The 23,066-nt window shown below is 44.6% G+C and overlaps 1 protein-coding gene across 2 annotated transcripts in view; it reads left to right on the forward strand.

The window, feature by feature from the left end:
• The window catches only part of XPO6 (exportin 6), a 94,310-nt gene that overhangs the window by 69,686 nt on the left and 1,558 nt on the right, over window positions 1-23,066 (forward strand). Inside the window, exons 13-23 of one of the 2 annotated variants that reach the window (XM_008530942.2) lie at window positions 2,654-2,813; window positions 4,574-4,666; window positions 7,902-8,046; window positions 9,644-9,790; window positions 10,688-10,877; window positions 15,120-15,275; window positions 16,378-16,492; window positions 16,666-16,837; window positions 18,212-18,373; window positions 20,818-20,916; window positions 21,067-21,297. In XM_008530942.2, coding sequence (XP_008529164.2) covers window positions 2,654-2,813; window positions 4,574-4,666; window positions 7,902-8,046; window positions 9,644-9,790; window positions 10,688-10,877; window positions 15,120-15,275; window positions 16,378-16,492; window positions 16,666-16,837; window positions 18,212-18,373; window positions 20,818-20,916; window positions 21,067-21,297 — 1,670 coding nt within the window. The remainder of the gene's footprint in view (window positions 1-2,653; window positions 2,814-4,573; window positions 4,667-7,901; window positions 8,047-9,643; window positions 9,791-10,687; window positions 10,878-15,119; window positions 15,276-16,377; window positions 16,493-16,665; window positions 16,838-18,211; window positions 18,374-20,817; window positions 20,917-21,066; window positions 21,298-23,066) is intronic. The other variant, XM_008530943.2, reaches the window with a different exon arrangement.

Here is a 23,066-nt window from a genome sequence, read left to right on the forward strand (position 1 = left end):
AGTTCTAGGTATTAAGTACAACAAATAAGTTGAAAACTAGTGATCAGGGTAGAGCTTGGTGGAAGATGAAGATGGGTTCTTACAGGGAGGGTGAGGGGCTATTGATGCTGATTCAAAACCTATCCATATTGCTCTTTGAAAGAAAAGCTGGCCTCATCTCTTTTGGGGCCTATGGTACAGCCCCATCCAATTTTTAGGGTGTATTTTTCATAAGAATTTCTTTCCCACAGAGCTTTAAGGCTTGTTTATGTGCAAAGGAACAATAGGTCTTAGAAGTTTACCCTGGGAGTCAATTACATAGTTACAACCCTGAAAATCCTTGACATTCAGATGATGTATAATAGTGGCCCTTTTGTTAACTAGGGGATGAGGAGAGAGGCATTGTTCCCTCTAACGTGACCAGGCATGACCAGAAATACTTTCTGGTTCTCTCTGTTCTGTGGGGTCATCTGGCTGGTGGTGTGGAGTGGTCATCCTCTGGCTCTGACTAGAGGAGCTGGCTTATGCCCTCCATTGGCCTCTGCAGGGCTGCGTGCAGGCTGAGAGTCCTGTTTTTTGCACTGAGGCACTGCTCTCTGTGTGGTTTGTAGGAGGGAGGAACCAGGTGATTGGGGGCAGGTCAAAGCTGGCCTTTGTCTCTAGGTCTCCCCTTGTAAGGTCCTTCCGTGATTTGCTCCTTCCTTTTGTTCTCCTGCTTCTTGGGATGTGATCCACTATAACAATGCCCTGGCCAAAGTGACCCCTTTTCCAGGTTCCTGTCCTCCCTTGGGGGCTGTCACAGGCTCTGTTCCAGCCTTGTCACTTGGAAGTCGGTGTAGGATTTGAGGCATCAGATTTGCTGCTTTATCCACCACTTTCTTAGATGTTTGGCCTTGCTGTGGTCCTCTCTATGGGTGTTGCTTATCCATATTCACCTTTAAATAATAAAGTGAACATTCCCAAGGGCAGTATGAGGAAATTAAGCACTTGAGACTCCCTCTTCTGCTCTGTTTAGTTTGCTCTCTGTTCTGTTGTTTTGTGGTCACTCATTCTATACCATGTGCTGTGCGATCCTGGGCATAGCCCCTCAGCATGAAGGAGTTCATAGTAGTGAGGAGACAGACTTGTAAATATTAGTTTATCTCCATATGTGCATGAGGTGCCCTGGAGGAATGCAGGAGGGGAGGGAAGCACGTTCCCTCTGTTGGGAGATGGGAGAGGGGAGACCTCCCAGAAGAGATGATGCTTATGTCAGTCTGGTGGTTATGTAAGAGCGTGCAAGGCATGGATGGGCAGAGGATGAAATGGGCAGTCCGGGCAGAGATACCAGTTTAGCAGAGGTGCAGAGACACGAAGCGCCAGGGAGTCAATCAGTGGGTCCAGATGATAGTAGAGTGGAAGAGGAGGAGGAGATAAGGTCACAAGAGACCTAGAGTTGATGCTGGGAGTTTGGGCTCTCCTTTAGCTGGAGAGAGCCCCAGGAGGGTTTGGCACTTTGCTTAAGGGGAGCTGTGTGCTTAGATCTGGGTTCTAGGAAGATGCTCGTGGAGTGCTGTGGGAGGGTCCTGGTGATAACCAGCTTGCCGCTTTTGCCTCCAACAGAGAATAAAAACTTGAAGTGCCGGCAGGAGGGAGCAGGTGTGAAAAGTGTGTAGGGAGTGGTGAGACTGTAGGTCCCCAACGGGCAGTGATCTCACTGTTTGCGTGAGGAGGGCTTTATCAGACTTAGAGCGCTCTCTTCTGGCTTGGCAATTCTTACCGTCTTTTGTGGACCTTTGTGGGGAGAAGGGTCCAGAGGGCAAGGAGGTGGCTGAGTTAAGGATGTTTTTGTGCTTCATCTTTGCTTCCTCCTCACTCAGCTTGAAGAATTTATGTTGAAAAGTAAAAGTTTCAGGCCTTAGAAATCACTAGCTCTTTGTTATTCATAATTATTACAAATATTGAAAAGTATTTTATAGTTTACAGAGTTTTCTTATGCATTCTGACTTAGCTCTTAAAATAGTGAATTAGATAGTAGCATTTTTTTCCATTTTAAAGATGGAAACTGAAGTTAGAAGGGTTCACTGGCACAGAACCAGCAAGTGGCAGGGAATCTGTGTGTTCTCAATCCAAGTGCTGTGCCTGGGTTCCAGACTGTGCTACCTACACACCTCTGGGATGGAATGCGGAGTGCACCGTATTCTTTGAACAGGAGTGAGTCCCACCTGTCAGCCCATGGAGATTTCATTCTGCAGCAGGGCCATGTGTAGAAGGCAAGCAGGTTTGAGTCACATGGACTTAGCTTAGGAGACCAGCTCTGCCCCTCCTTCTCTAGGACTCATTGGGAAAGTTACCAGGCCCCTCTGGGTGTCTTAGATGTGAAATTGGTGGTATCAGTACTTCACAGGGTCAAGAAGAATCAGCTGAGGTGCTCAGTCCATGTTAGCACACCCCAGGCTCTCTGTCCCTCTTTGTCTGCTCTGTCTGTCATCCCTCTGGCCCTAGAGTGCATGTGGATATGGGTTTAGGTGAAGACTGCCCCGTTTCCTGGCTCAGTACTGGGAAGCAGCCTGTGGGTTGCTGTGTTTCAGGAACTGGTTTTGCTAAATGCAGCTTTCCTGGATGAGCTGTTAAGTGTGGTGGTAACTAAAACATGTTCTTCCTGTAAAAAACTGTCTGAGGGGTTATGTTCCAGGACACAGACTGAACATCACAGCAGAGAACGACTGCCGACGACTGCACTGTTCCCTGAGGGACTTGAGCTCCCTGCTGCAGGCTGTGGGCCGGTTAGCCGAGTACTTTATTGGAGACGTGTTTGCTGCGCGCTTCAGCGACGCCCTCACGGTCGTGGAGAGGTAGGCCGGCACTTACATTATGGAGCCATTCCAACTCAGAGCTCAGTTGTACTTTCTTGTGTGAGGGGCAGCATCTTGCCGGATAGCTTCTGCTCTGGTGCAGAATCAAGGTCAGTCAAGGCTCTGCCACGTACAAGGTGAATATGGAGCAATTACTTTACCTCTCTGAACTTCAGGTCTCTCCTTGGTAGAATGGAGTGGACATAGATCTTAGAGGTTTATTGTGAGAATTAAATGAGATAAGGCACTTGCATAGTGCCTAGCCTGTAGTAAATACTCAATAAATATAAGCTGTTCTTTCACTGAAGATCTTGTATATAAAGGCAGGATTAGCCTCACAACAAACCAGGTGAGGTCAGTCTTGATGTCTTTCCTCGTAGGATAGAGAGGCATTAAGAAAGCCCTGCTAAAAGGACAAATAGGTAGGCACTATCCAGGTAGCCAGATGCCAGAGGTGGCCTTTCTCCAGTCCTATTATAGTAGGACTGGTTTTTCCAGTCCTGTTAGGCTCCTAAGGAGTTAAAGCTGGCAGCTTCCAAGCCTGACCTGAGAGGTGGTTCCCAACCTCAGCCACCAAGCTCCTTTTATTACTCCCCTGTCTCGGGTCCCTCATAGGGTTCACATCTACATTTGTTGAGGATCATTTCCTACCAGCCAGTCCTCCCGTCTCCTGAACTCACACACTTAAAAAGTCATATGCTTAAAATGTGCGTGATAGGTTCAGGTCATTTTGTGGTAGCCAGCAAGTTGATCAAATCAGAACTGGGTGGATCTGGGTCCAGCCCAAAGTCAAGATGGCTGAGGCTTTCACTGGCCGAGTAGCTGTATCGTTGGTAACACACTGAGGGGAAATAAGCCCTAAGCTCAGTTACTTGCATACCATATTTTTTTTAACTATTACCCTTAGCTTAAAAGCAGAGATAACTAAGAATTTTAAGTAAGTCTTTATAAGCCAGAGTAATATTAACTGTAAAAGCAGCATACAGTAGTAGGAAATTTTTAAAAGTGGTTTTGTCCATTTTATTTCATTCTATACCTTGAGGGGCAGGTATTGTCATTTTGTCTGTGGATAAACTCTGGCCCAGAGCTGATGAGCAGCTTGCCTCAGGTCACACAGTTCACGAGGGGAACGTGTGGACTTTAACCAGTTTCCTGAGTCCAAGTGCTGTGCTCTTTCCAAACCACAGGACTTCAGCTTGCAGAGTCCTTTTTCCTCTTCTTCTGGCAGTAGGCCTATTTCCACTGAGAGCAGCGATAGAACATATCGTTCTGTCTGGAATACATATTTTTTGAATTTATACTTCAGCAATATATATATCAGTCATCACAACTTCATAGTGAAATGACCCATATACCCATCTCCTAGATTCTGCAGTGAACATTTTCATATATTTTCTTTACTATATATCTATCCATCTGAAACACTTTTTTCCAATTTTTTTCTATAGTAAAGTATACAGAACATAAAATTTCCCATCTTAACCATTTTTTATTGTATATATTACATATTATATTCCCTGTGTTGAATACTTATATAGTTTTCAAAATTTTTGATACTGTAAGTAATGCTTTAGTTGGTGTCTTTGTATGTAAATCTTTATGCACATCTCAGATTATATCTGTGGGATAAATTGAAAGCCTGGTTTTGATTGTTTTTTGTATGAAAAGTCTGTCCTCGGGCTCTTTGTTAGTACATTGTCCATTTTGTCTCTTTTAGTCCGTAAGCTGAATGTTTTTCCTTCCCTCTTCTTTGCCAACAGGTTGGTCAAAGTCACTCTGTATGGATCTCAGATAAAATTGTACAACATTGAAACTGCCGTGCCATCAGTATTGAAACCTGATCTCATTGATGTGTAAGTATAGCGTTAGATGTTTGTGCAGTCTCAGGAAAGACCTTGTCCTCCAGCCCCAAAGACTTATAGGTACAAAGGGACAGTAGTGGCTGCATGAAGAGGGGAACAACTCCCACCTCCAGACCTAGAAAGAGAGAAGGATTGTTTGATTGTATGTCTGAGAGCAGGGAGGGTTGGAGTAAGTGGAATTCATCAGGCAAATGGGAGCCGGGAGTGGAGGGTATATGGAATAGGCACTTCAGGAGGACAGAACAGTACAAGTTGAGACACAGAAGCATTGCCGAGTCACACAGGGACAGAGGTGGTGAGCAGTTTGTGTGGTGGGAGATGAGGCTGGATGCCATGAATCTTATAGCCCAGTGACTGGAACTGTAGGGTGCAGAAGAATTACTTGGGAAACACATTCTCTTAGAGATCCTGATTATAGCACAATGGCATAAGACTCAGTATTTGCATATTAAATAAGAACCTCAGGTGATTTTGAAGCAGGACATCCAGGAACCACTCTTTGAGAAACTTTATAGACAGTGTGAAGCCATTTGGAAAGTGACATGTGGAAGGCATAGAGAATGGGGACTGGAGATGGGGCCATATCCCAGAGATCATCACACTGCCCAGAAGGCTTGATAGACTATAGCAGGGATTGGCAAACTATGGCCTCTGCCAAATCCAGCCCACTGCCAGCTTTTGTAAATAAAAGTTTTATTGGAACACAGCCATGCTCATTCATTTACATACAGGCTCTGGCTGCTTTTGACTGCAGTAGCAGAGTTGAATAGTTGTGACAGAGAGCATATGGCATGCAAAGCCTAAAATGTTTACACTCTGGTTTTTGCAGAAAAAGTCTGCTGACCCTGTTCTAGAGCACTATTAAGCTGCAAATTAGATAAATGATATATCCATCTTATTTACTATGGTGATTTAAAATTTTTTTTTTAATTTAGAGAAAGCTGTGAAGCTCCTCCCGAGAAAGATGCCAATTTGCTCATAAATCCATCTTGCACACAATTTCAGGGAGTTTTAGAGCCCCCCCTTCAGCCTTAAGGAGCTCTATAAATTTGAGAGATCCACTGAAATTCTTAGACCCTAGCAGCAGACTCTGATGTCCTTCCTCCTTACTTTTGTTACTCAGAACTTAAAGGCTAGAATGATCCATGGGTTCTAAATATAAAATATGAAATAACTGCTTTGTCGCTATGAATTTCAAACTCCCAACATCTGTATTTTCTTACTTTAAGGTACTTAGTATCTTTTCTTACCTATAGAAAAGGGGAAGGATAGAATGAACACCCTTATACTCTCAAGCTAGAGTCATCAATTATATTTTGCTGTGTTTTTCTTTCTTGTGTTTTCTTTCTTTCTGTGTACACACGCGCTTTTTTTTTGGTAAACTATTTGAAAATAAATTGTGGACAACATGTCACTTCACCTATAAATCCTTTAACATGTATCTCCTAGAGACAAGGTCATTCTCTTATATAACCATAATACCATTATCAACACTCACAAACTTTCATGGATACAGTAATAGCATCTGATATTTTAAGAGTACTTGTGTGTGTGTGTGTGTGTGTGTGTGTGTGTGTATGTGTATGTATTCATTCCATATTCAGATTTCTTCAATGGTCCCAGGAATGTCCTTTAATATCTTTTTTTTTTTTTTTTGGATCCAAGGTCTAACTAATGATGAGCCAGACATTACATTTGTTTCCTGTAATTTAGACCAGTTCCCCAAATTATGTGTTGGGGGAGAGGGAGAATGAGAATAGTGTGAGGGAGGGAGGGAAAGAGAGACTGGCTTTTTGGGGATCCAGACCTTAAAGTTTTTTTCAAAGAAAATTTAAAAATCTGGATTTGTCTAGCTGTTTTTCTACTGTATCAGATTGAGGTTAAACATTTTTTAGCAAGAATAACTACGTGGGTGGTTGTACGTCCTTCCTCTTGCATCGTATCTAGAGGCACTTAAGGTCGATTTGCTCTATAATTGTTGATGCTAAGTGTGATTTTAAAGTGGTGTCTGTCTATATCCTAGCTCTCTCCGCTGAAAGATTCTAGAAGCAGTGACACAAAATAGGTTCTCCACTGAAAGGGACCAGAGCTCCTTGGAGAAATGTTCCAAATCAGGTCAGGGTGATCCTGGAGAATCTTGCTGAGTCAGTAAGGAAGGAAGTGCTCAAATGCACTTCCAGTAAGGCAGTAAATGTTGGGGATATATGAAAAGGACACAGGATCTTGCTTGAATGGGTTTTTCCTGGTCAGACTTGACAGTTTGATCATCAAGAAAAAATAAGGATGATAATGGATTATAACATATTAAATATAAAGAATCGGTACATCCATATAATTTAAAAAGAAAAAAAGATGAAAGAGGGAAAGCTCTTTTTTACAGAAGAATGCCAGCTAATGAACGGAAAAGTAAAGACAGAATTAAAAAAATCACCAGTTTGTATCCACTGATGTAATAATGATTTCGGCAGGAATCCTCAATGGGTGCCCAAACCATTCGTGTTTATTGAGGAGCAGTATATTTACATAGTCTCAGTATCACCCCACAGGGTACTTCATTCTTACAGAAAAGGGAGAAATTACATTTAAGTTTATTAGAAGATCTGGTGTTTTTAAGGTCTGAGACACTGCCTCACTTTAAGATTTATTATGTCTTGTCTTTGATGAAGTGTGAGCTCTTACGGTATATATTTTGTTGCATGTATGATGCAGTCCCAAATTGGCAGAAACCAAATACAGTCTTTACCATTTCAGGAGGCATCCTCTAGCCACATATAATGCATGGTGTGATGGAAGCTTAAATTTGAGAATCTTACATCAAAACTTATTTATAAAGCTGTAATACCTAGTAGCTCTCCACACCTTGATCTGCAGCTGTGGATATAAAATTTTTACTAGTCTACAGTCAACACATTATCACTTAAGTTCTTTGATTCTGTTTTTATTATTTACCATTCTCTCAGGTGAACTCGTGTGTCAGAGAAAGATTGGATAAGGTCCAATAAACATTTACTAACAGCCTTCTGTGTTCCAGGCAGTGGTGGCAATATTTAGGTGATGAGTTTTAATTTTTAGGTCCTACGTGAGCAAGTACATGATTTCCATTCTGTCATACATATCCTAGAACAGTAAATGCAGTAGCTGGAATTCTTACCTCCCGTGGAAACAAGTTTATGTGAATATATTTTGACCATAACCTTTCAAATTGCATCTCCTCTCCTTTTCACAGGCATGCTCAGGCGCTGGCTGCTCTGCAGGCTTACTCTCACTGGTTAGCACAGTACTGCAGCGAAGCTCATCGGCAGAGCACACAGCAGTTTGTTACGCTCATCTCCACTACCATGGATGCAGTCACACCTCTTATCAGCACCAAGGTCTTGGAACACTGGCGGCTACACCTTTTATCCACTTCTCTGTCTGTCTGTCCATATACCCATTCATTATAAAATCAAAACATTACAAAGCATTAGACACATAATTCTTACCACTGTGATAGAACTGTCATTTCCTGTTCCTTTTTAGTTGTAGTCTGCATAAATTCAAATATAACTTTATTTTTTTAGTTCTCCAAGTCCCACATGAATACGTGCTCATTGCGAAAGAGTAAAATCTTGTTCAAATTTACAGACTAAAAAGTTATGATACTCTTTAATGCCTTCCTCCCAAACCTTTTCCTTTCCAAGGTAAGCACTGTCAGCAGTTTGTTGTATACCCTTCAGACTTCTTTTTCTCTTTTAGATATGTAAGTAAAAGTTTGTAGATAGCTGGAGATGTATCTTCTTTTACTTAATGATATGCCTTGGAGACCTTTACATGTGTAGAGCAACTTTAGTTTTTCAAAACGCCGAATGCTGTTCTGTAGTGGGGATGTGTTATCATTTCCCTATTGTTGGAAATTAGATCCTTGTATGTACATCCTTGTTGGATGGATTCTGGGAAGTGGAATTATTGGGTTGAAGGTTATATCCATGTAGAATTCGATAGCTTCTAAGTTGTCCTCCAAGAAGACCACCAATTCATATTACTAGAGCATTTAAGTGCTTGTTTTTCTTTATCTTTTTTTGTGGTTTTAATCATACGTAACATTCAGTACCACTATTAACAGGAACAATGCATTATTTTCCATAAATTTTTGTTGTGTTAATAATTATAATTTGTAAATGAGTTGTGATATCCCATGAGGGGGTTGTTTCATTATTTACCTAGCCTTTGCTGGACTTCTAAGTTGCCTCCCTTTGAAAAAAAAGTCATTATAGATAATTCTGAAATGCATGTACTCATGAATGTAGCTTTGTCCTTTTAGGTACTTTTCAGGAGTAAGTGGGATTCTAGTGTTAAAGGTAGGGGTATTTTGTAGTTCTAGGAAATTATAGTAATGTTTCTTCCCTAAATATTCTGTGTGCCCCTAACTCTGTGTGTGCTGTTTTCACTACAGTCTTTCTGGCATTAAGTCCTATCTATAAAGAGTTTTCTCTTTTCCTAATTTGAAAAGGACAGAATGGTACTTGAAGCAGGTTTTTGACTGGCATGTTGAGGTGAAGGAAGAGGGAGAGGCTGGCGTAACTGATGGAGTGCATAAAGGCAGGGGTGGAGAGAGATCTTGGCTTGATTGGAGCAAGAGGAGTGAGTGTGAATGATATGCCAGGGAGTTTTCCATGTGATTTAAGAGCTGGTAGGGAGTTGCTATAGATTGTTGAGCTGAGAAGTAACTGAGTTCAAAGATTCCTGTAACTAGGAACAGAAGGAACTGGAGGTGGTGATCCTGGCTCAGGGGTAGGAGCTGTGGACAGGCAAAGAAGAGGATGCTTTGTTGCTGGGCGTCATCTTAGGAAAACTTCTTTGAGATAGAGCTTAGGTGGTGTAATTTGGCATCCAAGAGCTGTATTTACCTTGTGGCCACCTCATCAAACTTTTTCTAATACCAGTCTTGCAGGGAATGTAGTGAGCTGACATGTCCTCTTCCCTCTCCAGGTCCAAGACAAGTTGCTGCTATCTGCGTGCCACTTACTGGTCTCACTGGCCACAACTGTGCGGCCTGTCTTTCTGGTCAGCATCCCTGCAGTGCAGAAAGTGTTCAACAGAATCACCGATGCCTCTGCCCAGCGACTTGTCAATAAGGTGAGGCCCCAGGGCTACCCTGCGGTTCCCAGAGCTGTGTGCTCAGACTCGGGGAAGCTGAGGAAGAAGAATCTGGCCTTTGGGTTTGCACTCATAGCTTATAGGCCATGCCAGCAGATGGATTCCTTACTCAGTGGCACTGACACAGCCTCAGTGCTCTCTTGTTGTGCCCTTCCCAATAGAGTCAATGTGCTGGTTCAGATATAAAATTTCCTCCCAACAGGCAAAGAGGTGGTGCTGCTTTGAGAGCTGGTAATTTGGTTGGTGTTGTGAGAGTCCTCTTTGCATTCTTTTTGGTTTAAAACAGTCTATTTTTGTTGTTACATATTTGTTTTCTTAGGGTTGAGATACTCCAGGTCAAGTATATTCTCTTAAAATCTTCCAGGAGGCTCGAGCTAGAAGCTTGAAAACAAACAGAACAGGGATGGTGTCAGAGGGGAGTTAGCAGTTACTTAAGAGCACCTGGGATGTGAATGTGTTGCTTTTGACCTGGCGCCAGGGGCACATTGATTGTATAAGATTCTCTTCCCAGCCCTGTTCTGAGTAGTTCCTCAGGGTGTCAGAAGCCGTCAGCCGAGGGACCAGTTAGATTCAGTGTCTGTGATTTCTCCCCCTGTAATGCTTCAAGTACCAGATTCGAGGGGAAGTGACAGCACCAGGAATGATATTGAGACCCTGGGGTGTGCTAGACTCAGACTTGGTGTTATTGCCTCCATTTCTCTTTGCTCCCTGGGTTGCCTTAGAGTTGGACCAAAGTCCCAGGCCCGGGTTATAAGAAAGCAGCCTAGAGGCCTGAGCTCAGTGTGTGTGGTGGGTGCCAAAGGCTGTGTCAGGCAGAGCCACTCTGCTGTCTGTTGCTCTTAAACCTCTGATGGATGCCTTTGGGGTTTCTTCCAGGCTCAGGTGTTGGTGTGCCGAGCCCTCTCTAACATCCTGCTGCTTCCATGGCCAAACCTCCCAGAGAATGAACAGCAGTGGCCTGTGCGCTCCATAAACCATGCCAGCCTCATCTCTGCGCTCTCTCGAGACTATCGCAACCTGAAACCCAATGCTGTCGGCCCACAGAGAAAGATGCCACTGGATAACAGTAAGTGGCCCCTAGGCAGGGACAGCCCAGGGAACTAGGTAGGGCAGACATTGATCTTCCTTCGTGGCAGATGAGATTGGCATCTGAGGCTCATGGGGTGAATTCGTCTGTCCATAGTCGCATAGTTGCTAAGTGGAAGAGTCAGACTTGGGTGGTAGAATCCTTCTTATCTCTGGAATTCATTAGCTAGGTCCACATCAGCTGGATCTATTTCCTGAATGCAGGATGCCCCTTCTCTTATTTAAAATGTCAAAAATGAGAAAAACGTCCATTGAAGGCACTATTGATGGTGCCTTCCATGGATAAAAAATACTGCAGTGATTATTGATCCATTTCGGATACTTGAATATGCAATCAAAGCACTTCACCTCTACACACTGGGAAAAATGCATTTAAAAAGTATCTTTTGGAACTGTTTTTAACCTTTCTCCAAATATAAATTCAGAGGCTTTGAAAGCTTGTTATATTCACAAATGGCCCTTGAAGTTTGATTGTTTATGTTAAAGAGGTAGAAAAAACTGAATCAAGAGAACTCAGTAGTTTAAGTAGAAGGCATTAGATTTCTCTGAAAAATCTTCCTGAAATAACAAATCTATAGAAATATTTTAAAAATGCAATCTATTTTCACAATAAGAAAATAATGGAACATTATTGGATGATGTCATTTATAGAATGTCAACAGAAATGCTTTGTGAAATGTTAGAAAAAGTAATAAATCCTCCACATTCTAAAAACATTACTTTTATAATCAGGAACATTAACATATGCTCGTTGTATAAAAATATTAGAATAGTATAAAGAAGGACAAAGAAACTCTTAAATCTCACGAGTTTTAGTATTTTAGAAAGTGACCATTTTAACTAGTTTTTATCATCTTTTCCTATTTTTAAATATATTTTATGGTTACATAGTTGCACAAGAATGGCTGACTGTGTGCTAGGTTGTTGACTTGGCAATCTTTATCCATCATCGAATCTCTGGCTATGCCAGTGTTAACCTTCAAAGTCTGGTATAAGTCTGATCCTGGTTCTAAGTGTTTTACATTCAGTAATTCGTTTTATTCTCACATCAGCCTTAGGAGTTAGGTACGGTTAATTACCCTGACTTTATACATGGGGAAACGTAGGTATGGAAGGGTTAAGTAACTTGCCCAAGGGTTACATACAGCTGTTGTGGAATCATGTTTTATGAAGTTTAATAGTCTTCTTTTCTCACTTTATCTTACATGTACTAGTATCTGTCAGCATAGGCTAGGTTATGTTATGTGTAACAATCTATCTCAAAAACTTAGTGGCTTAATACAGAAAAAAATTTATTTTTTGCTCATACTACCTGTCCAGCTTGGGTCGGGGGGGTTGGGGAGGTCGTATTTATTCTAGTCACTCAAGGATCCAGGCTGATGAAGGCTTCGTTGAATGTGTGCTTACACTGGGAAAGGAACATGGTGAATTTTGCAGTGATTCTTAGAGCTCTTGCCTGGCAGTGACACTTGTCATTTCCACTCATTTCGTCAGCCAAAGTGTATGGTTATATGCCATGGCTTAACTTCAAGGTGGTGGGAGGTGTGATGCCACCATGTGCTGGAAATACTCTCTGAATAGCATTACCCATGTCCACAATGAACATAATTAAACATGTTAACATTACTGTGTGCTGAGAACTTTATAGACATTATTTCATTTAGTCTTCGCTATAGCCCTGTGAGATGTGTCTTCTTATCCTCATTCTATAAGTGATGAAATGAAGGCCTGGAATGTTTTTCTTATCCCAACTTCATACTTTGAAAAAATTTCAAACCTACACAATAGTTGAAAGGTTAAGAAAATTGAACAACTGTATATCTTGCACAAGGATTCACCAGTTGTTGGTATTTTGCCACACTTGTGTTCTCCCTGACCCTACACACTTTTTAACTAAACCGTTTAAAGTAAGTTGCAGACATTGACATTCTGTCCCTGAATACTTAACCTTTATCTTTGAGAACAAGATATTCTCTTACACAGCCCAAACACCTTTAACACAGCCAAGCTTTGTAACATTGTTATAACAATGTCATTTAATATATAGACAGCATTCCAATTTTTCCCAGTTATTACCGAAATGACCATTTTTGCTTTTTAAAAATCCAGGATACAATCAAGGGTCATGTGTTGTATTTGGTTGTCACATCTCTTTAGTCTCTTTTAATATAGAAAAACATCCCTGTTTTTTGTTTTTCGTGACATTGAGATTTTTAAAGAGTCCAGGCCCATTTTTTGATAGAATGTCCCATAATCTTGTTCTGTCTGATTGTTTCCAGCAGTTTTTGGCAGGAACACCTCCTAGGTAGCTATGTTTACTTACCGTAGCATCACTTCTGTTTGTCCCGTTGTTGGTAATGCTCAGTGTGATGACCTGCCTCGGGCAGTGTCTGCCAGTCTCTCCATTGAAGACCCCCTTCCCCCACAAGGCCTGGCAATTGTAAGTTGCTAAGGGTCATAGAGAAAGTGGAGAGTGGCAGGAGTCAGACTTGGGTCTGAATGGCTTTAGATCCTGTGCTCTTCACCACATGGCCCCTTACTTTTTGAAAGCATTGTTTTTAATGGTTTTATAACCTTCTGTTCTGTGGAAGTACCACTGTTTACGTATTCATTCTTCTATTATTACGTATATAATGGTGCTTTCAATTTTTCACTTAGACATTTTTGTGAATAAATCTCAGTTCTTGTTTCAATTTCCCTACATGTCAGATGTCAGATTTTGGTTTCTTGACTCTCGGCTTTTCCCCCAAACTGTTTTCCCTGAGCCTTGTTTTGGGGAACTGTGTGCCCCTAGTATAGTTTCCTGGCTCAGTAAAGTCCCTGTGCTTGTAGTGGTTGTGAGTGAGTGGCTCCTTCAGTAGTGTGCGTGTGCCTTTCGTTCACTTTCCAGTGCCCCTGTGACCAGCCTTTAGTGGACCAGGCCTGTTGTGAGCCATTGTCTTCTTTCATCCTCAGTCCTGTGAGTGAAGTGGTGTTATCTGTCCACATCTTCAGATGAGGAAACCGAGGCTCAGAATCTAGCAGAGTCAGGAGTCAAACCTGATTCCATCCACCTCCAGAGCATGGATTCTTTCTGCTCTACCCTTCCCCAGCAGCTGCTTCAGGCCCCACAGAGGCTGGTGAGCTTGAGGGGTCAGGGCGATCCAGAGAGTGCTGCCAGGTGGAGGCCGGCTCTCAGCCTTGCTCCAGTTCTGCCTCTGGAGCTCTGCCAGGATTGAGTCTGCCAAAGGCTGGCTGAGCTGTGGGGGGCTTCTTGGGGCAGCTGGTGGGAAGCTCCGTGTCAAAGGGGAAGAGCAGCACCACTGGTGCTGGGGAATGATGGTGTTCCCTGTGCTGGACCTTCTGATATGCCAGGCACTTTGCTAGTCGTTCTGAACCTTGTCTCTAATCTTCACAGCAGCCCTGCAGAGGTGGGGCTGTTGGCTGTCCCCGGGTTACTGACAAGGCTCCTGGCCCAGGTGTATAGCCATCTAGTGGCCATCTGTGGTTCGTATCCAGTCTCCTCTAATCCAAGGATATTCTGTGTCCTCTGAACTCCTGCCTGTTTGCTGGCCACTGCCTCCATTTTCCCTCTGTGCTGTATGGAGTCATCAAGTGAGCTGTTACATCAGGGTCTTGTTAGATGTATATATTGTCAATAACTACAATATGTTACAGTATAATAACAGTAATTATATATATCATTGGGCCACAGGTCCGCTGGGCCAAGCACTGATAAGGCGGTATATCCCTGCACATAGCAGCAGTGGATGTGCACGGAGGTACGCGTGTGAGTGACCAGGCTGAGGTCCTGTCTGGAGGGAAGGAGAGTGTTTGAGCTGCATGTATCCATTCTTGCTGGTGGTAACTACCATGTGACACTTTCTCACCAGTCTGTTCACCATCTTAGTCTTGATTAGATCCAAGATACCTCACCTGAGGGTACATTTCATCTTTTCTTCTCTGTGGACTTGTTTCTGGTAGACAGGCAGAAGACTGAGTAGGCGGGCAGGCAACTGGAGTCCTGACAGTGAAAAGGGAAAAAAGAAAAAAGAAGAGGATGTAGAAAGAGATAAGAGAGAGAATGACAACTTAGTTAAAAGACAGTTTGTATTCCTTTAGCAGGACTTATGTATGATTGTCCTCTGAACACTTGCAAATTTCTTCCCCCTCACTAGTGTTCCCGCTTACTCTGCTTTATCCTCAGACAAGTGATAATATGCACCTTAATCTTGATTTGCAGCCAAAGTGATTATCCACCAGACACTTAGTGTCTTAGAAGATATCGTGGAGAACATCTCTGGGGAATCCACCAAGTCCCGGCAGATCTGCTACCAGTCGCTGCAGGAATCCGTTCAGGTCTCCTTGGCCCTCTTTCCAGCTTTTATCCATCAGTCAGGTAGGAGCTGGCCGCAGGCCTCACTGGTGGATGGTGCTGACAAGGACTAGAGTAACTGCTTAGCTCTGTAGAGGACACCGAGCCGACAGTGCAGGCCTTGACGTTGAAGGCAGAAGGCAGTGATTGTTGATTTAGGAGTCTGGGGCCGAGGCTCCACGGAGCCCTTGTAGGGGCCTTGCATCTGGGTCGTGTGGCACTGAGTCGCTTGGGGCCTGCTGCCTAGTTTTTGCTTTTAAGGCTTTGCTTTCTCCCAATCTGGAACATGAGTGGCTAGGAGTCAGAGGGGCATGATACAGGAGAGGGAAGAGAGCTTTTCCTGGTAAGTGCTCCTTTCTTCTTGGCAAGGTGGGTTTTGCTGAGGTGGTTCCCCTCACCCCACTCTGTCACTGTCACTGTTAGAGGCTCTCCAGCTCTCTGGATGTACTTGCCTGGTTCTCACGAGAGAATTTACAGTAGCCTTGTCAGTTTTATGAGAGAAAGGTCAGAGGCTTCTCAGGCAGCAAATATTCACTGATTGCCTCTTATAAGCAGAGTGTGTGTGGTTAGAGCCAAAACACGATCATATAAGGTGATTGTTTAGATCTAAAAGTGGAACCACACTAAATGTAACCAGTATTTTCTGCAATTAATCCGTTTAATGGACCAGGACCATGCAATCTGAGTACACCTTCATTATCCACTTTTAGCCACTTAACCCCTGACCCAACTGCAGGGATTACGTCATAGAGGGAAATGGCTAAAGCACTCAGGTGGTGACCCAGTTGAATAGTTCCATCAATGTGAGCACAAAATGATCTGTCCATAGTGAGAACTTGAACTCTGCTGGATGCTGGGCAGTGAGGGAGGCTTCAAGATGACCTTCATTTCCTATAGGGACCCCATCAGGCAGAGGTTCACTGTACCAGAGCAGTTTTCTCAGCATGTCTTTAATGATTTTCCGCTTGCCATTGTTGGCTCTGATGGTGGTGGGGGGAATTTCTTCCAGCAGGAAGCCTTAGAGAAGGATGATAGTGCAGATTGCAAAAGGACGTCCATCAAGCCAAGGGCTTCGGTTTACCCCTATGTGCATGCCTCTGATCGCTTGCTTTGTCCCTTTATTTAGATGTGACTGATGAGATGCTGAGCTTCTTCCTCACTCTATTTCGAGGCCTTAGAGTACAGATGGGCGTGCCTTTCACTGAACAGATCATACAGACTTTCCTCAATATGTTTACCAGGTAACCACAGACCTGCTGTCCATGGTTTTCAAGCTCCAAATGAGAAGTAGTGGGACCTCGCTACAAAGAATGGGCGTTTCTGCTCCTTTCCTTCACTTGCCACAAGCATTGGTTTTCATGCTGTCCCCAGAGAAACATTTCCTTGCCTACTACGCGCTTTCTCTTGTCTGCAGAGAACAGCTGGCTGAGAGCATCCTCCATGAAGGCAGCACTGGCTGCCGGGTGGTCGAGAAGTTCCTAAAGATCCTGCAGGTGGTGGTTCAGGAGCCTGGCCAGGCGTTCAAGCCCTTCCTCCCCAGTATCATCGCCCTGTGTATGGAGCAGGTGTATCCCATCATCGCTGAGGTGCGAGGGTCTGGGGTGGTCGCCTGTGCTGTATTCTGTCCGCCCGCGATTGGGGAGGGAATGAAATGAGGAAAATGCATTGTGTTTTAAAGCTAATTTGTTAGTTATTTCACTTTTCTGGTAAAATAATCTTTCCAAGACAGAATGACTTTAGCTTGGTACAGTCTTTTTATTTTGGTTGAGTTAATTAGAACTAGTCTAGTGTAAGCATAGCAGGTTAGTTGTCACAAGGTTGGTTAGTAAGTAGGATCAGTTTCCCATGGCAAAATTTATAACTTTCGGTGCATATATAGTTTTCTCCAGCAAACATTATAACACATGTACTTTTCTATTAAGAACATTCATGATCTCACGGATACAAGGCAAGATCTCAGAACCATTCAAACCTTTGATGTTAAAGGAAAGCTCTTTGTCCTTAGAAAACAGACAGACACTCAGCATGACAAGATCCAGACTCTAACTATATAGCTTTAACTAAATTTTGTCTAATAGTTACACAAATAAAAGCTAACCTTTTTAACTGCCCAAACTGAGACTTAAGTAAGTCCTCTTGCTTTGCGTCATTAAACACACTTGGGCCCTGTAGGGATTCCTGCCGTGGAAGCTTGTGCTCTCTGGGCTCGATTTAATTTTAATTAAGGCTGAATTAAGTATTTCTGGGCCTTATAATTTTAAATTCTACAGAGACGTCTGGAATAATGTGACCTGTCATGCTCCCCAGTGACTTGGAGATTTTTGGTTAAATTAGAAAATATTGCTGAGCCTGCCTCCCTCTCCTCCCAGAATCCCAGCTGCCAGTGAAGGAGACAGGCCCAGAGAGCAGTTAGCGCTGCACGCTGCCTCCACCCGGACAGCCTCTAATGCTTCTGTGGCTCCCAAGTGCTCTTTCAATTCCTTTTCTACAGAGGACAGAACCGCTTTTAAGCCTTCTTCTTTGTCTTTATGCTCAGAGGTTGCCTAAGATCAACAGGTTAGCTGGCGTTTTTATGCTAGGAAGAGGAACAACACAACCAAGGAGATGTGACAGATCATATCACCTGCTTTCTAAACAGGAAATCCATAGTCCTAATTGTTTTTCCATTTAGTAGCTTTTTTCCTAGCTTAAAAAGCTAAGTGCTTCCATCAGAAAAAGGGCCCCTTGGCGCTGACCCAGGCATTCTGTCTCAGATGTGGCCCTCTTTCTACTGAAGTACTCCTGGTGTCAACTGCTGGCCCAAGGAGGGCTTGATGGGACAAGAGTGTGGATGGGAAGCTGATGCTCTGCTTGTGTTACCAGGCATCTCTTAGGCCTCTTAGTTACTCTGGGCCCAGGCTGGGAGTGGCTCCCTGAGCCTCAGGAAGGGAAGGTTTGAGGGTCTGTGTGTGTCCCCACAGCGCCCCTCCCCTGATGTGAAGGCTGAGCTGTTTGAGCTCCTTTTCCGGACACTCCATCACAACTGGAGGTACTTCTTCAAGTCCACTGTCCTGGCCAGTGTCCAGAGGGGGATTGCCGAGGAGCAGATGGAGAATGAGCCTCAGTTCAGTGCCATCATGCAGGTAACATAGAAGAGCCGGTGAGGCTGCCATGTGATCCGAGAACAGACAGGCCTCATTCTGGGCACCACCTGTGTCCATTGGCTGTCTGTTCCTTAGTTTGCTTCTCTGGCACATGGCCCAACTTCCTCTCACGTAGGACAAGTACCATCTTTGAAGCTGGACGGTTTTGGGTCTGAAGCTCAGCTCTACCTCTTAGTACCCATGAAATTAATTAACTTCTTGGAGCCTCAGTCTCCTCATCTATAAAGGAGGGGATAGTACTGCCTATTTCAGGGGTTTGTTGTCGGGTTGAATGGGCTAGTATACACAAAGTACCTGGCATATGTAGATGCTGGATAAATGGCAGTTCCCTTTGCATTATAGTGGTGTCCTCAAGTGTAAGGAGACTGCCTGCATCACAGTCACTGGGGCCTCCTTAAGCGGAGGCTAACTGAACGGAGTCCTTGCAGAGGGGCTCAGTGAGCTGCATTTTTTAAAGATAGTTCTCGTACCATATTGAGAGAAGCACTGCCCTGTGAGTCGGTGCTCCCTTTCAAATCTGGTGTGACTGTTACACCCTGGAGAGCAAGCTGTCGGGGGTGCTGACCACTCACTGCTGTGGAAGCCTGGGGCGGCTCCCCTTGCCAGGATGGGCCAGGCTGGTCAGTGGCTGCTTTCAGGTGCTCTCCTTGTTCTGCACTCAGTTGTATAACGGTTTGATTCTAAGCCAAGGTCAAAGTAGAGGGCTCTTTTTTTGCTTTTCCAGTGCAAGTTTTTCCTTATAGGGAAGCCAGAGGGATTCTTCCCCACCCTCCCTTCAGCTCCTTGCCCCCATTCACACACACGTGTACACAGACAAGCACACGCACTCCCTGTGTGGAGACTCCTCTCTGGAAAAGCGCATGCCCTGCCCCCTCTTTCTGCAGTCACTTCACTGCGTTCTGTCTCCAGTACCCCTCGTGGACTGGGGTCTGGAGTGTTCAGGTGTTTGCTCCCCTCCTACCTCCCTCTCAAACTCTGTTCTTTCTTTTAAGACTTCTTGGGGAGACTGATGTGTCGTCCTCCACTCAGGACTGGTGAAAGCCACTTTGGAAAAACAGTTTCACAGTTTGGCAGTTTCTTGTAAAGTTAAACATGGTTATACATGACCTGGCAATCTCACTTCTAAGAATTTTACCTAAGATAAATGAAAACATATATTCACACAACCCATACACAGATGTTTATAGTGGCTTTTTTCATAATTGCCAAAAACTGGAAACAATCCAGATATGCATCAGCTGGTGAGTGGATAAACAAACCATGATACATGTATGTAATGACTTCTACTTAACAATAAAAAGGAACATAGTCTTATACAGACAGCAACATGGATGACTTCCAGATACATTATGCTAGGTGAAAGAAGCCAGATCCAAATGACTACATACTGTATGATTCCATTCCATTATATGACATTCTGGAAAAGGCACAACTAGAGGATCAGAATGAGCAGTGGTTGCCTAGGGGTTGTGACGGGGGTGGGGGTGGGGGGCACTGACTTCAAAGGGAGCATGAGGGAACTTTCTGGGGAGGTGGAAGTGTTCTGTGTCTCAATTATCTTGGTGGTTAGATGATTCTATGTGTTGATCTGAATTACAGCATGGCAAACCTCCAAAGGGTGAATTTTACTCTGTTATACTTCAATAAACCTGACTTTAAAAAATAAATAAAACTATTGAGCATCATGGAGCAGGGATTACAAGACCCCTTTCTCTTAGCTTAGGAGCCTGGGGACAGAATGACAAAGCAGTCCCCAGCTTACTCTAGGGAAGTGTTCTGCACACCTCTGGTTTGCGTTTCATTGGCCCACCACACTCCTCCCACAGCCATGTTCTACAGGAGCAGGACTCTCTGTGTTTGGGCGGAGGGAGTGTTTCTTATTGCCCTTGAACTAGTAACTTTGATAGCCCAGAAATTGCAAAGCAGTTTAAAAATGTGCTGTTGCTTAAGGCAGAGGCAGCCAGTTGTGAAGGAGCCTCTAAGGATTTCCGTTTTATAAGACCTGAGGTGCCAAGGAGAGAGCAGCTTACGGAGTGCTAGTGGGTGGCGTGAGGGGAGGCAGGCAGCTTTCACTGTCTGCTCAGCTTGCTGAGGTATTTGACTGGAGTTGTTAGCTCCTTGCTTCAAAGATAGATCCCGTGAAGGAGTCTAGAGGTGTTTTACAAAAGGGGTAAGGTAAGACCAAAATAGAGAAGTGAGGCCCAGTAGGGAGGACTTAGGAGCTGAGACTACACAGGAGCATTCCAAAAATCTGATGACAGGCCAGAAAAATCAAGGGAGTGGATACCCATACGCTCACCTGCCATTGGCTTAAGGAGCCACTCGTGGAGTGTCGGTTCTTTTGTTATGGGATAGGTGCCCTAGAAGGGCTGCGTCTGAGGGTGTTTAAATGCTGCTTGTAAAATGATGATCTTATTTCCTAGGCTTTTGGACAGTCCTTTCTCCAGCCTGACATCCACCTATTTAAACAAAATCTCTTCTACTTGGAGACTCTCAACACCAAGCAGAAGCTATACCACAAGGTAAGTGCCCTACCTCTCGGAAAGATTCCTTCACAGAGGTGTCATGGGTCTGGGCTGATGACAGGAAGTAGGCTGGTACCTGGACAGGCCCCAGGGGGCTTGAGTGAGCCCACACAGCGATCACTCATCCTGGTCTCTCTCTGTCTGCAGAAGATCTTCCGGACCACCATGCTGTTTCAGTTTGTGAATGTGCTGCTCCAGGTCCTGGTTCACAAGTCCCACGACCTTCTGCAAGAGGAGATTGGCATCGCCATTTACAACATGGCCTCTGTGGACTTTGATGGCTTCTTTGTAGCCTTCCTCCCAGAGTTTCTGACCAGCTGTGATGGCGTGGATGCCAACCAGAAAAATGTGCTGGGGCGGAATTTCAAGATGGATCGGGTGAGGAGAGAGAGAGAGCCCAGGCTAAAGGGAGGGCAAGTGTGGGCTCTCAAGCCTGGCACCTGTTCAGTGAGGAGGGAGGGGGCAGGTTGCCTCCGTGTGTGGTTTGTACCCCCTAGTGGCTCCCCAGGAGCTCATGCAATTCCTAGATGACTGGGTGCTGTAGCTGGATTGAGGGGCACACGCTTTCCCCTAGTTTTGGCTTCTGCAGCACATATGGTGTTTGTCTCAGCCATTGGGCCCCAGTTCCAGCCCCAGCAGTCCATCTGATTGTTTTGGCTTGTTTGTGCTTACTGCACCCCATCGAGCACATCTCTGACTGGGGCTCAGCAGTCATTTCCTCATGGGTCATGAGCCACTACAGGCCAAACTTGCGGACTTCCACATAGGCCGAGAAGATTGGTGCTCGGGAGCTGCATCTCTGGGTCCCCAGGGTTAGAGGTGACTCCCTGGGCTCTTCCCAGACCATATGGGCTGACCTGCTGCCAGGTCCTGGAGGAGCCCTGCCCATACTCATGCTCTTGCCCCAACTGCTGTCTGCCTGGGGGAGGTCACATGGGCTGTCCGCAGGTCCTTGGGTGGGAGCTGGGGTGGTGACGGCCCTGGATGCACATGAAGCGTTGGTGTTGGTGTGTCTGGGTCCTCCGTTCCAGGCACTTCTTCCCTCCTTCCTGTTTTAGCTGTTGTGTCTCTACTGCTTGCCCAGTAGGTCTTCCTGGAGCTTTTCCTATGGAATAAGTAATTTTCGTCTTTCTCCACCTCACACTTGATAAAGTGACATCTTTCCTTTCTCCCACGTCCTTATGGTGTTCCTGCCTTGGCTCCTGCACTTGTGCAGCGTGTCCCCGGTTCCCCCTCAGTGTTCAGACCTACATAGTGCTCCTACTGGAGCACACTCGTCTTACTCCCTGCTAGTCTCATCTGTGATATGTGTCAGGATAGTTTCTTCTAGACTCGGCTCCTGTTTTCCTTTGTCTTAGAACCTTTCCCTGGGATCTATCTTGTTTTCTCCTAAGCTTCTTCAAGTTCACTTCAGCCACGTGGGTATTTTTTCTTCTTTTCCTAAAGGCCAAATCCTAATATTTAATGATCAGTTTCTAATGATGTCATTATCAATCAACTTCTTGATTTAAAGCAGTGGTTTCCAAATCTAGTTATGCATCAAAGCACCTGGGGTGCTTTCTGAGAATAGGGAAACTTACTCCTATGTTCTCCCCAGGAAATTCGAATTTGGCATTTGGGAGTCACAGATGTAAAAGACATCCCTTGGTTTGTTTTCTTGAGGATGAAGTAAATAAAGAAGTCAGCACCTTCATTCAGTCCTTCACTGTGTATTTAGAGCTCCTGCCTCTCAGGCCCTGTTCCAGGTGTTGAGGCACCAGTCCCTCCTTGCCTTCAGGGAGTCTTGCTGGGAAGACAGGCAACAGCGCCCTCTCTTGCAGCACACTGGGCCAAGCACTTTATGTGCTTCGCTGTTTCATGCCTTCCAGCAACCTTCTGGAGTCTAGGTCCTGTTAACCCCATTTCACAGATGAACCCGGGCTCAGAAAGGTCAGCAATTAGTTGGCAGTCACAGAACTTGGGAATAGTAGAGCCAAGGAAGCAGGCTTCAGAACTGGGTGTTCTGACTCCAGAGCCCGCATGCAGTGGGAGCCCACGGTACTTTGAGAGCTTGGAGCAGACCTAGCCTGCTGGGGCCAGGAAATAGGAGTATCCAAGTGGCCTTTTTGGAAGAGGCAGGCTTTGAGCTGAAGTTTGAAGAGGAGTAG

Source organism: Equus przewalskii, chromosome 12 (assembly GCF_037783145.1).
Source record: "Equus przewalskii isolate Varuska chromosome 12, EquPr2, whole genome shotgun sequence".
NCBI lineage: Eukaryota > Metazoa > Chordata > Mammalia > Perissodactyla > Equidae > Equus > Equus przewalskii.